Source organism: Staurois parvus, unplaced genomic scaffold (assembly GCF_062004578.1).
Source record: "Staurois parvus isolate SC_StPar_1 unplaced genomic scaffold, SC_StPar_1.0 ptg002686l, whole genome shotgun sequence".
NCBI classification, from domain to species: Eukaryota; Metazoa; Chordata; class Amphibia; order Anura; family Ranidae; genus Staurois; species Staurois parvus.
Genome location: NW_028320482.1, coordinates 1,155,414 through 1,174,249, shown reverse-complemented (window position 1 = coordinate 1,174,249; position 18,836 = coordinate 1,155,414). Strand labels below are relative to the sequence as shown.

Genomic DNA, 18,836 nt, shown 5'->3' with positions numbered 1-18,836 from the left:
GACAACCCCCCACCCCACCTATACATGTCTATACCATATCAGGACAGACCACTCTGTACCCCTAACAGGCATAACAAGCACAGGGTGGGTTACACATAAGAGGAATTTGGGGAGATGATACAGGGGTCCCACCACCCCCAAAGTCACTTCCGTCACACATTGTGAAATCAAAATCGCACAGCGATATCCTCCAGATCGCACAGTCCCGGTGATGAAACCAACACTCTTCCCAGTCTGTGCACACACTCGATCGGTGATCATGGTTGCACTCTCACCTTAGTCCTATGACCTATAGGTGTAATATAGGTCTATTTGCGCTTCCCCACTCTAAAGGCATTGTATCTCATGCCGCTCAGTTTTGACAGGTACTCCACTCTCTCAATTCTGGGTATCTGTCCCTTTAAACGCTCAGTAATGCTGCTGTGTGCCTCTACAATTAACTCAGAGCCACATAGATGCAGTCAGGAATGGACTCTCCAATGGTGGTGGGACTCACCTGCCTTGTGGGCTGCAGTACCTGGGCTAGCCAGCGGGTGCTCTCAGCAACCAGAAGCTCACTCCTGCAATCAGCCATCACCTGAGGCTGATTGCAGGAGGTGTATTTAAGGAATGGCCAGACCTGCAGTCAGTGCCTTGTTGTACTGTTTTGCTTGGCCCCGGTATTCTGATCCTGCTTGCTTCTATCCTGATTCTGCACGAACTCTGCCTGTACTGACCTCGGCTAGTCCTGACCACTCTCCCGCTTCTCCTGGTACCTTGTTTGCCCGTTTGCTACCAACCCGGCCTGCCCGACTACGTTTAGTGTTGTATGTATGATTGTTTGTTGGAAGTTTGGTTTGTTGCACTGTGTTATGTTTTGCACTGCGTTTATGTATTGTTAGTCTTTAATAAATTGTATTGTTTATACTATACCGGAAGCCTGCGTTTCCCTGTGTCAGTCCACACATTTCTGGTCATACCCAGATTCCTGACAGATGCTGCCATTGTGTAGTGTTTAAAACACAGATGGAGTTTTTTTCAAATTGAACATCCATACAGGTTAAAGAGGCATAGCATGTTCACCAAGCATCCAGTCCTCCTTGTCTGGCATCATCGCCTAACTCTTCCCTATACGTTTCGTCACTGGTCACATGACACTGTAGGTGTTTGCAGCAGTTGCTTAAGGATGGAAAGTTTGAGATTTTGAGGTTGTGGCAGCATACAAGAGGTTTTGTTTGCGCAATGGAAGAAGGTGGTTTTAAGGAAATATGTTTTATTAACTGGTATCCATTTTATATTATGCCTCCATTTCTAGATGTGTGAACAGTTAGTTTCGATTTTGTAACTCCTCTCTCATTTTTTTAAACAAGTTTCATTTCTGTAAATTGAACTCCCTTATATGGTATCCCTCAGTTTCTGTTCTTCACGTAACTATATTGATAAGAATGGAATGTTTTATTTGTCATCCTAAGATTAAGCAACGCCTACTGAGTTCTGTATAACCGTTCTTGTCATGCATTAAGCTTTCAGAGATTTAGCTTGCACAGTTCGGTGTTGGAGCTTTATTTCTCCCAGGCCTGAGGGTGAAAATAACGAGGACAGGGGCTGCAGACATAGGCTGATTCCTATCAGTGGCCTGGTCTGATGAATCCAAGAATGGTTTCAGAAACATAACAAGTTTGAGGTGTTGACTTCGCCTCCAGATTCAAATCCAATTGAGCATCTGTGGGATGTGCTGGAGAAACAAGTCTGAACCATGGAACCCCCACCTCCCAACTTACGGGACTTAAAGGATCTGCTACTTCTGGCTTGGTGCCAGATACCACAGCATACCTTCAGAGGTCTAGTGGCATTGAGGGGCCAAGTAGGGTTGCCACCTCATCCCTTTCAGATTCAAATCCAATTGAGCATCTGTGGGATGTGCTGGAGAAACAAGTCTGAACCATGGAACCCCCACCTCCCAACTTACGGGACTTAAAGGATTTGCTACTTCTGGCTTGGTGCCAGATACCACAGCATACCTTCAGAGGTCTAGTGGCATTGAGGGGTCAAGTAGGGTTGCCACCTCATCCCTTTAAAACCAAACACATATTAATTACACAGGTTATGGGGCTAATTTAATGCAGATCAGGCACCAAGTGAGTTTAATGACCACCTTCATCAGCCACAGAACCTGTGTCATTAATATGTTTTCAGTTTTAAAGGAATGAGGTGGCAACCCTAGGGTCAGGGCTGTTTTGGTGGCAAAAGGGACACTTACTCAGTATTAGGTGGGAGGTCACATAGTTATGGCTGATCAGTGTATATGGGCTGGAGGATGAGTTACATAATTACATAGTTAGTCTGGCCGAAAAAAGACAGAAGTCCATCCAGTTCAATCATTAAAAAAAAGTTATAATCCTACACCCACAGTTGATCCAGAGGAAGGCAAACATAACCCAGCAAAGCATGATCCAATTTGCTCCTGCTGGGAAAAAATCCCTTCCTGATCCCCTGAGAGGCAATCGTATATTCTCTGGATCAACTTTACCTATAAATGTTAGTATCCAGTTCAGGGGCGGACTGACAACTCATGGGGCCCCCGGGCAATAGGGGATCATGGGGCCCCTGTGTCTTTGCCCACACTCAAAGCACACCCAAAAAAAGCCTATAAAAGGTACCAGGGGCATTTCATGGGGCCCCCTACTGACCCTGGGCCCTCGGGCAGTGCCCGAGTGCTCAAATGGTCAGTCCTCCCCTGATCCAGTTATTTTCTGTGTATCCAAGAATCCAGGACTTTCCCACAGCAATCCACTGAGCTGGCCACAACCAACTCTTGATGGAGTCTATTCCACATTCTCACAGCTCTCACTGTGAAGAAACCTTTCCGTGTTTGGAGATTACATTTCTTTTCCTCCAGACGTAAATAACGAAGTAAGAGGTCACTTCAGAAGTGTAAACTGTGGTGAAATTGTATGCATAAAGAGACCATACCATAAAATTAATACTACATATAAAAACTCAAAACGATGAAATATATATACAGCATATAAAAAAATATGTATATAAAAACATAGAATAAAATAAACCTCTCAGGTATCATAACAGTAAATGGATGGGCATATGAAAAAAGTTGGAAATCAGAGGGTAATACACCTAAACATAATCATCACATTAATAATTATAAAAACATAAGAAAGAAAATAATTATATCAGTAGAAATGAGAGTCCAAGCAATTATAGTGCTAAATACACACCTTTAAGATAAAAATGGAAGAGGTAAAAATTAAAAATGATATATGTAGTGAATATAAAAACAATATTAAAAGCAAGAAATGCATAAAAAAATTAACAAACTAATGCTTAATAGAGGATGAAATATATTTATAATTTATTTATTACAGGTACTTATATAAAGCACTTTACATAAATATATATATATATTACATTAACATTGGTTAGGTATACCATGTTAAATAATGTGTATGTTGAGTTCCTCATGAGGAGATCAGCGTTCACCAAAGACATTGATGAAGTGCTATACTGTGTTGGCCATTGATAGCAATTAATAAATGTATTGAACTAAAAAAAACAAAAAATGTTAGGCACAGGCAGGAAGTGATGTTGGGTAGACAGGAAGTGATGTCAGGTAGACAGGAAGTGATATAAGCTACAGACAGGAAGTTCCGGGTGAGCGGGGAGGAAGTAAAGAGGAGATGTTGGTGGAAGTGGCACCAGAGGAGGTAATAAGATGTTATTTCCTATTTACACCCAGTAACCCCCTGTCATGTCCGTCCTCTTGCTCCATAGTCACGTCCGTCCTCTTCCTCCATAGTCATGTCCGTCCTCTTCCTCCATAGTCATGTCCGTCCTCTTCCTCCATTGTCATGTTCCGTCCTCTTCCTCCATAGTCATGTTCTGTCCTCTTCCTCCATAGTCATGTTCTGTCCTCTTCCTCCATAGTCATGTTCCATCCTCTTCATAGTCACGTCTGTCCTTTTCCTCCATAGTCACGTCCGTCCTCTTCCTCCATAGTCACGGCCGTCCTCTTCCTCCATAGTCACGTCCGTCCTCTTCCTCCATAGTCACGTCCGTCCTCTTCCCCCGTAGTCACGTCCGTCCTCTTCCCCCGTAGTCACGTCCGTCCTCTTCCCCCGTAGTCACGTCCGTCCTCTTCCTCCGTAGTCACGTCCATCCTCTTCCTCCATAGTCATGTCCGTCCTCTTCCTCCATAGTCACTGTGACATCTTTTATCTCCAGCAGATGATGATACACACATATATAGTGTGGGAACCCAGATGAACCCCTTCAGGGGCACAACATTCCCCCACTTCCGGGGCCGGAACATTCTCCTCATTGTGGAGATAAATTCTAGTAATATGGTCCTCTAAACAAACAGCACTGACAATAAATAGACAAGACAAGGACCATCCTGACCATACATGGCCTACAAAGGGCAATGATTACGTAACCAATCTTATCTCTAAATATCACCCAAACCGTACACTCCGCTCCTCGCAAGACCTCTTACACTCTAGCTCCCTCATCTCCTCGTCCCATGCTTGTCTCCAAGACTTCTTCAGGGCGTCCCCATCCTCTGGAACTCCCGACCCCAATCTATCAGATTATCACTTACTCTACTTAACTTTCGGCAATCACTGAAAACCTTTCTCTTCAGGGAAGCCTATCCTGCCCTCAGCTAATTCTGGAATCCTCTACTCTTCCAACCAGTCCATCCCCCACAGTGACTACCTACTGTACCATTCACCCCGCCCTCCTAGATTGTAAGCTCAAAGGATCAGGCCCTCAAATCCCTCTTGTATTGAACTGTATTGTTACTGTATTGTCCCCCACTATAATGTAAAGCACTGAGCAAACTGTTGGCGCCATAAATCCTGTATAATAATAATGATTACACTACACAGGCAGCCAATGGGCAATCATTACACTATGCAGCCAACACAATGATGGAGTGCTGGGGTCAGGAGCAGGGGCGGACTGACAACTCATGGGGCCCCCGGGCAATAGGGGATCATGGGGCCCCTGTGTCCTTCGCCAAACTCAAAAAAGCCTATGAAAAAGGTACCAGGGGCATCTCATGGGGCCCCCTACTGACCCCAGGCCCTCGGGCAGTGCCGAGTTTCCAAATGGTCAGTCCACCCCTGGTCAGGAGTATGGAGCATAGAGCCCCTTACATTGCTGGTCAGGAGGAAGAAAACATTCCCCAGCCGGCCATGAAGAATATGTTCCATCATTGGTGTCAGAGGGAGGAAAATACTGAGGGGTCTGAGGGAAGTAGAGGGGCGGATGGGTCTCTGAGGGTGGGTAGTGAGGCTGAATGAGTTTGGGGCCCCTCAGGGGGTGATAGGGATGAACGATTCTGAGGGTACTGTAGCTGAAGGACTCTGGACCCTTAATATGGTTGGCAGGCAGTAGGGCTGTGAGGGAAGAGGAGGCTGTAGTGCTCAAGGGGACTCTAAGGTAGGGATTGGGGATGCTGGTCTATGATGGTCCTCCCTCCTTCGCTTACTTTTCAGACCTTACAGAACCTCTGCCAGGAAAGGAAGGCAACCTTCACCTTCTTACCATCTCACTGGTCAACTACAATTTTCCAAGTTACCAAGTGTAATTGAGAAGGGCAGAGAACAGACTCCTTCCCCCACAGCTCTCTACTCTACCAGCACTACCCTCCTGCTATCCAATCCCTACTGCAGAGAGTGACATGGACATCACTCCTGTCAGTCAGCAGGCTGCCAGAGAGCCTTGTAGCTGGAGTTCTGGAAATTATCCTGATTATTTGGCAACTCCGGCCAAGGGTCAGCAACTTCACCTTCCTGGACATCATGATGACCCAACATTGACCTCACAGCACTGCCTCAGAGCAAAAAAGACAAAGGAAGGATTTATCATTCCTTGTTTGCAGATCTAAAACCAGTTTCGAAATGAAACAAACCCAACAGAGAAAGAATTTCTGATCTGAGAGGAAAAGAGGCCTCAAAAATTTTCCCAAGGGAGAAATTCTTCTTAAAGTGGTAGTGAACTTGTTTTTTTTAAATTGTACCTACAGTCAACCTTATAACAAGGTATATTACCTGTAGGAATAATGAATATCTCTTCAAGGTACAGGATATTCACAATTTCAGCAGCTGCTGACATCCATGCATGCGCACTTCACCCTGCATTAAGGGAACACCGAGTCAATCAATTCGATCAAGCGATCAATTCAGAGTGCTGTGCTGCATTAATGACTTTCATACATATGCGCGGAACTGAGGTAATCTCGGGTCGGCCATTCAAATGGCAGGAGTAGGTGAACCCAGAAAGAAGACCAGATGAACATGGAAGCCTTGGCAGCAGTGATAACACACTGCTGGAGGGCTTTGTATGAAAGGTATGTCTGCCATAATGTAGTATGCAGTGCATACTAACACAATACACACTATATTGCTAAAAGTATTTGGCCGCCTGCCTTTACACACACATGAACTTTAATGGCATCCCAGTCTTAGTCCGTAGGGTTCAATATTGAGTTGGCCCCGCCCTTTGCAGCCATAACAGCTTCAACTCTTCTGGGAAGGCCGTCCACAAGGTTTAGGAGGGTGTCTATGGGAAGGTTGGACCATTCTTCCAGAAGCACATTTGTCAGGTCAGGCACTGATGTCGGATGAGAAGTCTCCGCTCTAATTCATCCCAAAGGTGTTCTATGGGGTTGAGGTCAGGACTCTGTGCAGGCCAGTCAAGTTCCTCCACCCCAAACTGGCTCCTCCATGTCTTTATGGATCTTGCTTTGTGCACTGGTGTGCAGTCATGTTGGAACAGGAAGGGGCCATCCCCAAACTCTTCCCACAAAGTTGGGAGCATGAAATTGTCCAAAATGTCTTTGTATGCTGACACCTTAAGAGTTCCCTTCACTGGAACTAGGGGGCCAAGCCCAACCCCTGAAAAACAACCCCACACCATAATCCCCCCTCCACCAAACTTTACACTTGGCACAATGCAGTCAGGCAAGTACCGTTCTCCTGGCAACCGCCAAACCCAGACACGTCCATTGGATTGCCAGACAGAGAAGCGTGATTGGTCACTCCAGAGAACATGTCTTTACTGCTCTAGAGTCCAGTGGCGGCGTGCTTTACACCACGGCATCCAACGCTTTGCATCGCACTTGGTGATGTAAGGCTCGGATGCAGCTGCTCGGCCATGGAAACCCATTCCTTGAAGCTCTCTACGCACTGTTGTTGGGCTCATCTGAAGGCCGCACCAAGTTTGGAGGTCTTTAGCTATTGACTCTGCAGACAGTTGGTGACGTCTGCGCACTGTGCGCTTCAGCATGCACTGACCCCGCCCTGTCATGTGACGTGGCCTACCACTTGGTGGCTGAGTGGCTGTTGTTCCCAGTTGCTTCCACTTTGTTATAATCCCACTAACAGTTGAGCGTGGAATATTTAGTAGCCAGGAAATGTCACGGATGGACTTATTGCACAGGTGACCACCTATCACGGGACCACGCTTGGAGTCACTGAGCTCCTGAGAACGACCCATTCTTTCACCAATGTTTGTAGAAGCAGTCTGCATGCCTAGGGGCTTGATTGTATACACCTGTGTCCATGGAGGGGATTGGAACACCTGAATACAATGATTTGGAGGGCGGGCCCAATATGTTTGGCAACATACTGTGACTTTAATCTGCAGAGGGCTCTTTTTTTTATTTTCATTGACCTTACTACCATTTTAAATGTCCATCAACCCTCCTATTCCCCCCTCACATCCACATCCTATTATTGTGTGACCAATACCATCCAAATCATTCTTACTTTTATTTGCCAAAGTTATCCGTCTACAAGGAGACCTGTATAGATCACATGATGGCACCAATGAGGATGGAGGAGGACCGGAGTCACATGACTGAGAAGATACTAAACCTCACCCTGGAGATCATCTACCTGCTGACTGGAGAGGTGAGGAGGATTCTGGGAGGTCACATGACATCACTCATCTCTATTAATAAAACACAGACCTGACCAGAGAGGTGAGGAGGATTCTGGGAGGTCACATGACATCACTCTTATCTCTATTAATAAAACACAGACCTGACCAGAGAGGTGAGGAGGATTCTGGGATTCTAACATGATGTTCCTATTGATTTTCCAATAGAGATTTCCTCTTCTGAAGTCAAGTGATCATATGACCATCACAGTGCCTCCATGTGACTCCCTAAAACCTGAGAGACACAACATGCAGAAGATTCTAGAAGTCACCAAGAAGATGATGGAGCTGCTGACAGGAGAGGTGAGCGGTGCCGGGAATTCTGGGACATTCTCCAGTAACAGACAAGGGATGTGTCTGGATGGTGCATGTATCATTGTGTGTGTCAGGTTCCTATAAGGTGTCAGGGTGTCACTGTCTATTTCTCCATGGAGGAGTGGGAGTATTTAGAAGGACACAAGGATCTCTACAAGGACGTCATGATGGACAATCTGCCGCCCCTCACATCACCGGGTAAGAGGAGACTTTATTGTAAAGGAGAGAGCAGTACGGAGGATCCACCTAGATCCCCCATCATCTGATAAACACATAGAAACAATGGATTCAGTCAGTGTGTGTGTTTCCTACAGATGGATCCAGTCATGGGAACCCACCAGAGAGATGTCCCCGTCCTCTGTATTCCCGCGATTCCACACAGGAAGGTCACACCATCCCTCACCATCATCAGGTAGATGGATCCAGTCATGGGAACCCACCAGAGAGATATCCCCATCCTCTGTATTCCCGGGATTCCACACAGGAAGGTCACACCATCCCTCACCATCATCAGGTAGATGAAGAACAATCACTGATAGTATCATTAGGATCTGTACATTATCTGCATTGTTACCATTGATGGCATTTTTATTATATATTCAGAGGGGAAACCTCAGGGATAACATTGTTGTTAAAGAAGAGTATAAAGAGGAGGATGAGGAGTATGGAGTGATGGAGGAGTTTTCAGAAGGACACAAGGATATGATGGAGCCACCTAATACCAGGAACCCACTAGAGAGATGTCCCCGTCCTCTGTATTCCCGGGATTCCACACAGGAAGTTCCCATCATCCTTCACCATTACAAGGTTGGTGGAACGGAGCATCCAGAACATGGACTCTTGGAGAAAATGTGTTTTTTATGCGATGTTACAATATTAAAGCATATAGTTTTACATTTTCTATAATTTTATTGGTTTAGGGTGAAGATCTCCTAGAAAATAAATCTGAGGGTAAAGCAGAAGAATTGTATGTGAGGGATGATCAGCAGTCTATGGAGAAAGATGGAATAACGGGGACATTTATAGAGGAGGACACTCCTACAGAGATCAGCACAGGTGGGTCATGAACACTAAATTCGTTCCTCCACCCATACTGCTCACTGATTGGTCCAGAGTAGGGTGAGTATAGTCACTGGGTGCAGTCTCAGGAGATGGGAAACAGCAGTATAGGAACTCTGCGACTTGTCTTAGGTAAGTCAACATTTAAGCCACCACTGATTGCAGAATACCAATATTGTGAGTTTTGACCCCTGCACTATATACTCTATGTTGTACGTTCCATAGTCCTGTCTTCTGCTCCCCCTCCCCCCACTGCTATATATACACATAATATGGATTATCTTTTGTTCCCCCCATTTCCTACCAGCTGGACATTTTATATCAGATGATGTGATTGGAGCACAGACTTGTACATGGTGATAATAATGTGATAACATCCTCCAACTTTGGACCCTTAAACAGAAAGTGATAATGAGGGAGGAGTCAATACCCCAATGATGGTGGTCTTCAGGATCAGTCCAGTCTTCATCTTGGTTGTTCTCCCCCATCCTCACTCTCTGACCTCTGGTGGGGCTCAGCCCCACTGTTGTTCATGACTAAATCATGGACTAAATAAGGAAGTGCAGTACTTCTTGTGTTGGGAAGATGGCGATGAGTGATAGAGGGGGTGGGGACCCTCGTCCTATAATCTCCTCATCACTGTCCCTCCTATAAAAGACAGTTCTGGTTGTTTCCTCACTCTCTGACTAAGGTCCATGAATAAAGAAATGACCTGGTAGGAGATCAGAGGAGCCATTTCCTAGTTCCCTTGAGGGTGGAATTGTAAGCTCCTCAGAGACCAAGCTGCCTGATGTGGGCGGAGTCCTGGTTTGGGGGAACCAATCAGATCCTGTCTAGTAATCCTCTTTGTCTTTGTATTTTAGTCCATGGCCGGGAGATGAGGAAAACCTCCGAGGATTGTCTCACTTTGTCTCCAGACTGGAAAGTAGAAGATGAGGACATCACACAGTATAGTCCAGGAGAAAACCCGGCTCCCTCCAATGTCCATCCGGCACCACCCAGTGTAGATGGACCATCGGATTCCTCATATCCTGAGGAACCTCAGACTGTGCGGGACCGGGCCGGCCTTCCCACAGAGAAGTGCTTCTTCTGTACTGAGTGCGGGAAATGTTTCCATTATAAATCTGATTTTAATGTGCATAAGAGATCTCACAGAGGTGAGAAGCCGTATTCCTGTCCTGAATGCGGGGAAATGTTTTGAAAAAAAATCAGAATTTGTAAAACATCAACATTCTCACACAGGTGAGAAGCCATATTCCTGTTCTGAGTGCGGGAAATGTTTTTCACATAAATCCAATATTTACAGACATCAGAGACTGCACACGGGGGAAAAGCCGTATTTCTGTTCTGAGTGCGGGAAATCTTTTTCACAGAAGACTGATCTTTACAGACATCAGAGACTGCACACGGGGGAAAAGCCATATTCCTGTACTGAGTGTGGGAAATGTTTTGTACAAAAATCAGAACTTGTCACACATCAAAGGTGTCACACGGGGGAAAAGCCATATTCCTGTCCTGAGTGCGGGAAATGTTTTTCACATAAGTCACATCTTTACCGACATCAGAGACTGCACACAGGGGAGAAGCCATATTTCTGTTCCGAGTGCGGGAAATGTTTTATACAAAAATCACTGCTTGTCATGCATCAAAGGTCTCACACGGGGGAAAAGCCGTATTCCTGTTCTGAGTGCGGGAAATGTTTTATACAAAATTCAGTACTTCTAAAACATCAAAGGTCTCACACAGGAGAAAAACCATATTTCTGTCCTGAGTGCGGGAAATGTTTTTCAGATAAATCACAGCTACACAGACACCAGAAGTTACACACAGAAGTGAAGCCACATTACTGTTCTGAGTGCGGGAAATGTTTTCTACAAAAATCAGCACTTGTCACACATCAGAAAATTTACAAGGGGGAAAAGCCATATTCCTGTTCTGAATGCGGGAAATGCTTTGTACAAAAATCAGAACTTGTCACACATCAGAGGTCTCACACAGGGGAAAAGCCGTATTCCTGTCCAGAGTGCGGGAAATGTTTTTCACAGAATCTTAACACACATCAGAGATGTCACACGAGGGACAATCTGCATTCCTGTCCTGATTGAGGGCAATGCTCCTCACTGAAGTCCTGTCTTCCTGTACATCAGAGGTCCCACACAACCCTGGAGGTGTATTAGTGCCTTGAGTGCGGGAAATGTCTTCTAGATGAATGTTGCTGGACATCCCAGCTCTCATGTGGGGAAGAAACACACCCTGATATACACCTCAGATATACTTCATGGCTGATCTTCATCATGGAAGAAACAGTTCATAAGGAGATCAGAGGTCACAAAAGACATGGATGAAGTGTGGGACCGGGTTGGACATTGATGGCAGGAGAAGAATAAAAATGGAGTCATCACCTTTCATTGGCTGAGTACATTTTGTGGTGGGAGATTTCGAGGTCTATTTTTGAATAACTGTTGAAAGAATGTAACAAGGACTCAGGTCCATAATACATTTTGGTAGGTTTTTATTTCATATGTCCCACCAGTGTCAGCATTGATCCTTGTTTGGTACATGGTTAAGTATTTGGCCAGTCTCATGTATAGAGCGATCTATAGTCTAGCTTGTGCAACTAATCAGTTACTAAGGCCGGCCATACATGGGCCGTTTTCCGAACAATTTTTCATTCAAAAATCGGACCTACGAATAATCGACCAATTTTCGCTTTGTTAGTGGGGCAATGGCACCGGACGATTTTCGTGGTTCCTCCCCATTTCGTTTATCGGGCATGAGGGAAAATTCTTGAAAAACTACCGATTTTTGAAATCATTGGTGGCACCATCGAATTACAGAACGAACAACGTTTTCGATCAAAAAATCTTGCAAAATTTGACCTATATATGCCCAGCATCATCCCTAGCTAGCAGCATGGCATCGGGGGGGTGGCCCATACACATGTAGGGGGCCTGGCCACCCGGACTCCATCAAGGGGCAGACTAACCAGCGTAATCTCACTCCACCCAGTGCTCCTTCCCCAGGCTCGCCCCATCACTACCGCCCAGTTCGGCTTGGCTCTAGCAGATGGCGATTGCCCCCAGGTGTTCTTGGCACCTCTCAGCTGGTGGTGTGCTCTCCCCTAGCGGCACATCTGACCCGATGTCCCCATTTCCCTGTCCTCCTCTTCCTCTACAGGGAAGGATGCTTACGATGAGAACCAAGGGAGCTCCGTCAGGATCATCCTTTCCTCTCCAGTGCCCAGGATCGTCCCTTCTTCTCCAGTGCCCAGGGTTGTCCCTTCTTCAGTGCCCAGGGTCGTCCCTTCTTTTCCAGTGCCCAGGGTTGTCCCTTCTTCTCCAGTGCCCAGGGTCATCCCTTCTTCTCCAGTGCCCAGGGTCGTCCCTTCTTCTCCAGTGCCCAGGATCGTCCCTTCTTCAGTGCCCAGGGTTGTCCCTTCTCCAGAGCCCAGGGTCATCCCTTCTCCAGTGCCCAGGGTCGTCCCTTCTTCTCCAATGCCCAGGGTCATCCCTTCTTCTCCAGTGCCCAGGGTTGTCCCTTCTTCTCCAGTGCCCAGGGTCATCCCTTCTCCAGTGCCCAGGGTCGTCCCTTCTTCTCCAGTGCCCAGGGTCATCCCTTCTTCTCCAGTGCCCAGGGTTGTCCCTTCTTCTCCGTGCCCAGGGTTGTTCCTTCTTCTCCAGTGCCCAGGGTCATCCCTTCTCCAGTGCCCAGGGTCGTCCCTTCTTCTCCAGTGCCCAGGGTCATCCCTTCTTCTCCAGTGCCCAGGGTTGTCCCTTCTTCTCCGTGCCCAGGGTCGTCCCTTCTTCTCCAGTGCCCAGGGTTGTCCCTTCTTCTCCAGTGCCCAGGGTCATCCCTTCTCCAGTGCCCAGGGTCGTCCCTTCTTCTCCAGTGCCCAGAGTTGTCCCTTCTCCAGTGCCCAGGGTCGTCCCATCTTCTCCAGTGCCTAGGGTCGTCCCTTCTTCTCCAGTGCCCAGGGTCATCCCTTCTCCAGTGCCCAGGGTCGTCCCATCTTCTCCAGTGCCTAGGGTCGTCCCTTCTTCTCCAGTGCCCAGGGTCATCCCTTCTCCTGTGCCCAGGGTCATCCCTTCTTCTCCAGTGCCTAGGATCGTCCTTTCCTCTCCAGTGCCCAGGGTCGTCCCTTCTTCTCCAGTGCCCATGGTCGTCCTTTCTTCTCCAGTACCCAGGGTCGTCCCTTCTTCTCCAGTGCCCAGGGTCGTCCCTTCTTCTCCAGTGTCCAGGGTCGTCCTTTCCTCTCCAGTGCCCAGGGTCGTCCCTTCTTCTCCAGTGCCCAGGGTCGTCCCTTCTTCTCCAGTGCCCAGGGTCGTCCCTTCTTCTCCAGTGCCCAGGGTCGTCCCTTCTTCTCCAGTACCCAGGGTCGTCCTTTCCTCTCCAGTGCCCAGGATCTTCCTCCCCCCTCAGGGTGCAGCATTGAGGATAGGGAAGGACCAGGAGCTGCTCTCAGCTGTCAATGCTGAGGACCTTATCATGGTGCAGAGACCCAAGGCAAGTGAGTACACGTATCCATCTACTGTACCCGTTGACCTACCTACAGCGATGATGGGTTTAATGGGGTCAGTCATTGGATAATGAGATTATACTGGGGACGGGGGATCAAGGCAAACTGAGGGCAGGGGCGGACTGACCACTCAGTCACTGTCCAATGGCCCGAGGCAATAGGTGGCCCCATTCCTGGCATCCTGCAGAACTAGGCTGGAGGCCAGTGCCAGCACTTGAGGGGAGTTATGGGGGGATTACACTGTTGGGAATATACTGGGGGGGATCAAGACAGGCTGAGGGCAGCGGCGGACTTACCACTCAGCCACTACCCAATGGCCTGAGGCAGTAGGTGGCCCTATTCCTGGCATCCTGCAGAACCAGGCTGGAGGCCAGTGCTGGCACTTGAGGGGAGTTATGGGGGATTACACTGTTGGGAATATACTGGGGGAGGGTATTTACACAGGAGCGATTACACTGTGGGGATTTACATGAAGGAATTGCTCTGGAGGGATTTACACTAGGGGATTACACTATGAGGGATTTACATGGGGGATTACAATGATACACTGGGGGAATTTACATTGGGGGATTTACACTGGGAGTATAATACTTGTGGGATTACGCTAGGGGATTCACACTTGAGGGATTACACTGCAGAGAGTACACTGAGGGGATTTACATAGGGGGAATCACACTGGGTGGGGGGATTTACACTGGGGAATTACAGTGCTGGGAGAACACTGAGGGGATTTACATGGGCGATTATTCTGGGGGGAATTTACATTAGGGGATTACACTATGAGGGATTTACATAAGGGGATCACAGTGTTAAATGGGGGATTTGCACTGGGAGGATTACACTTGTGGGGTAGCGTTGGGGGGATTCACACTGGGGGGGATTTATACTTGGAGGATTACACTGGAGAGTGCACTGTGGAGTTTTACGCTGGGGGGATTACATTGGGGAGGAGTACACTCCGGGATGAAGTATACTGGGGGGTCACAGTGTCCTTGGAAGGGGGCAGGTAACAAATATTTGTGCTGGGAGGAGTGATTTGGGAGGGGGATTAGAGGATATGTGCTGGGGGCAATTTGGACTTCTATTTGTGCTAGAAGGGAAGGGTCTTGTTGCTGACTATATGGAGACGTCTCTTTGTTTGATCAGGATGTCTCTTTGCTGAATATATGGGGCTGTCTCTTTGCTGGATTGGGCCATCCCTTTGCTGAATATATGGGGATTTCTCTTTACTGGATTGGCCATCTCTTTGCTGAAAATATGGGGATGTCTTTTTGCTGAATATGTGGGGCTGTCTCTTTGCTGAATATATGGGGATGTCTCTTTACTGGCTTGGGCCATCTCTTTGCTGAATATATGGGGATATCTCTTTACTGGATTGGGACATCTCTACTGAAAATATGGGGATGTCTCTTTGCTGAATATATAGGACTATCTCTTTGCTGGATTGGGTCACCCCTTTGCTGCATATATGGGGATCTCTCTTTACTGGATTGGGCCATCTATTTGCTGAAAATATGGGGATGTCTCTTTGCTGAATATGTGGGGCTGTCTCTTTGCTGGATTGGGCCATCCCTTTGCTGAATATATGGGGATGTCTCTTTACTGGCTTGGGCCATCTATTTGCTGAATATATGGGGATGTCTCTTTGCTGAATATAGGGGGCTGTCTCATTGCTGTTCTCTGGCCAAAATATATTTCCTTACTGTTACATTTTGAATGCACTGATGAATTAGAAAACACTTTTTATTTGGGCCAGTGGGTGGATTCGGTGGGACAGCCAGTGGATGGGGCCTGGTGAATGTTGGTGGTCAGGCCTGGGAACGGCAGCAGGCTAGCAGGTTAGGTTGTTCTTTTCAACAGATCTTTTTACTGCCCCAGTACTGACCATCCTAAATAAATTGCACAACCTTACTGAGCCAAAGAGTGACTGTTCATGTGCTTGGGGGGGTGCAAAACTACGGGAAAATACCTCACAGACCTATCTGACCGCTGGCTCCTATGGGGGTACCGCTACACTAATGTGCATTGTTCATTGTTTTGGATATATTTGAATCCTTTTTTTTCAGTTTTACTATGTTTCTTATCCTTGTGGTGTTTTGCGCTGTATTCTTTGCTGAAGGACACAATAAAAACATATTTTTAAAAAAAAAAATCCCTATTATCTGGCATACACGTGACATAAGTGTAGTCCACCACCATTCACATGGACATATACTCACCCATGTCTAGTGCCAGACCTTCTCAAGTGAGGTAGACAGGCATAGAGATGTCCCACAGAACGGCTTAGCTCTGCGGATGGCAGATCCCCCTTTGAGGATGGCAAATCCCCAGGCGTGACCACCAACACAGATGTTTCAAATCCTCCAGCAGGTATTTGAACAGAAGAAAAACATCCACATGATGAAACAAGTTTATAGAAAGACAGCTATACTCACATAAAAACAATCCTGAAAACAGATCAGATTGGAGTTCTGCTCTTCCTCGCAACCCATACTGCTCTCTATCACACAGGTGGCTCCTCTATGTACCTGTAGCATAGGGAGGGGGTTTTCTGGTGGACAGGCTACTCCATAGCTAGAACTGGCCATAGTTTTTGCCTGGAGGACTCCCCCTGGGGGGTTCTTCTGGGCCACGCCAAGCATCCTTGCATAGGGTCACTTCCCTGGCACATGAGGTACCCTATGCCGTAACTATCAAGGTGAAGGCCACTTTCAGAGAATACTCGACCTTAAGGCAGAGCTCTAACCTCAGAGATGGCTGTGCACCATATGCACTTGAGTCCCACCACGCACCTAGTATGGACTACTTATGTGCTCTGTTAGCTCTTCCTCTTCTGTACCTGTGCAAAGGCTGAGGACCTCTACAGCACAGATCTGCTCCCGTTGCTATGAAAAATGGATAATAAAAATGGACAACAACTTATCTCACTGCAGGAGGCTATCCCACCTATCACAGCTACATGCTTCACAATGGGCTGCATGCTAGACCTCTGTGACCCTTGGTAACCACTGTCTTCATACCCCAATGTGCTTTACTGACCCTAGCTGGAAGCCACATGTGTGCCGGTTACTTGCATTACACCTTCAGACCAGGGAAGGACAAAGTTTCAAAGGCTTTACCGAAAGCTCCAAACATTACAACTTCAAAGTACATAGTTTTTCCCTAACGTCTCTAATCCCTAACTCCGGCTTGTAGCTGCCCCAGCATACCTGCACAAGATGAGTCTTTCTTTGGCAGAGTCCATGGTGGCAGTATTCAGGGCTGGTATCTTCAGGGTGGTCTGCTGGTCCTAGGAGACACCCTACACCAGGGGTGTCAAACTGGCGGCCCTCCAGCTGTTGCAAAACAACAAGTCCCATCATGCCTCTGTCTTTGGGAGTCATGCTTGTAATTGTCAATCTTGCAGTGTGTCAGGGATCTGGGTGTGACCAGAAACGTGTGGACTGACACAAGAGTTGAATACTTGGAAATGTTACAACGAATAAGACAACAACAAGGAAGTAACAGGCTTCAGGAATGATATAACAACAATATAATTTATTATTAGCCACCCAAATATATAAAACGCACAGTAAACACACCAACCTTCCACTAATATTAGTATGTGCAGGAACACAGGCGTAGTCAGGGCTGGAGAGGTGGAATGGTCAGGCCGGCCGTATGGTTAACAACCATCTGGTGGTACCTCTAGCAGTCCTCAGGACAGGATAACCCAGGGCGCAGAGTCTAAGTCCCAGTCTGCTTATTCACCAGGGCCCCTGATGGTGGGGATGGACTTGGAGCAGACAGGAACCAGGTCGCGGCCCCTGAGTACACCTGCTCGTGGTAGAGGGATCCGCCAGAGGTATGCGCAGGTAGAAAACCTGATGTGAAGAGGCAGAAGGTGTGAGCTGGGATGGCTGGATCCATGCAGGATGGATCGATGGCAGAGTAATTAGTGTGGTCAGACGGGCCGGGTTGGTAACAGCTGGTCAGTGTGGTACTAGGCAGCAGGCAGAAGAGTAGTCGGGTCACTCGCCAGGGTCGGCAACAGGAGTTCAGATCAGATTAGGAATGTCCAGGAGAGGTAGTCAAACGAGCCAGGGATCAAGCAGGAGAAGTCAGCAGAGGTCAGGATCAGGCAGGGTTGGCAACAAATCAGATAGGCAGAACAGGAACACAGGATACAAGGTACAGGGGCTCATGGGAAACAAACACCAAGGCACTGACTGCTGGTCTGGCCATTCCTTAAATACACCTCCTGCAATCAGCCCCAGGTGTTGGCTGATTGCAGGAGTGAGCCTCTGGCTGCTGAGAGCACCAGCTGGTCAGCCCTGCTACTGCAGCCCACACGGCAGGTGAGTCCCACCACCAGTGCTAAGTCCATTCCTGACACAGTGCCTCATGGGACTCATGCCTCATGGGTTTGACACCAGTGCTCTACACTGTGGAAGGCTCCTGAAGCCAGGTGATCATCAGCAGGAACTCCGGGGTCGGAATAAGGAAAATGTGACAAGACAAGTTCTAGCAGACGGCTCTTGGGGTTTGGACCCATGTCCTTTTATATATTCACAGGATCGGTGGGTCAGACCCAAAAAAGCCTGCCAAGAAAAACCTGGGAAATGGTAGCACAGTGCTAACTCCATCCCTCCCGGCTAGGGCAGCATCTACACTAAACTAATAGGCAACCTGCCTACATACCAGTTCTGCTGACAGATCCTCAACTCCTTAGAAGCTTCGCACATGCTGTCCAGCTCCTCTGCTGACATGTTTCCTTGTCCAAGTGACTTCTTCTGGGGGTCTAGAACAGGGGTGTCCAATCATTTGAAGAGCAAAGGCCACGTAAGTGATTTGGTAATTGGTCGTGGGCCACAATGAAATGAAACGGTTCTGAGTTTTGAACTTTTCATTTTGAATATCATAGTGAAGATTTTCCTCCTGTTGCCGCTGAATGCCAGCAGGAGGGAGAGGAGGAGAAGTCAGCTTTCAGCGGTTTCAGGAGGAAAATTGGAAGGATCAGTTCCTG

General features: G+C 47.5%; 1 protein-coding gene and 1 long non-coding RNA gene across 2 annotated transcripts in view; both read left to right on the top strand.

Moving 5' to 3' along the window:
- Positions 1–8,861: 8,861 nt before the first annotated feature.
- LOC149429910 (uncharacterized) lies at positions 8,862–9,539 on the top strand. The gene is made up of 2 exons (XR_016310085.1): positions 8,862–9,063; positions 9,177–9,539. It is a non-coding gene; the product is annotated as an uncharacterized LOC149429910 (long non-coding RNA).
- Positions 9,540–10,177: 638 nt separating this feature from the next.
- LOC149429908 (uncharacterized) overlaps positions 10,178–18,836 on the top strand; it is a 72,350-nt gene continuing 63,691 nt past the window's right edge. Inside the window, 2 exon segments of the mRNA XM_089666361.1 lie at positions 10,178–10,501; positions 10,503–11,651. Coding sequence (XP_089522487.1) covers positions 10,193–10,501; positions 10,503–11,651 — 1,458 coding nt within the window. The 5' untranslated portion in view covers positions 10,178–10,192.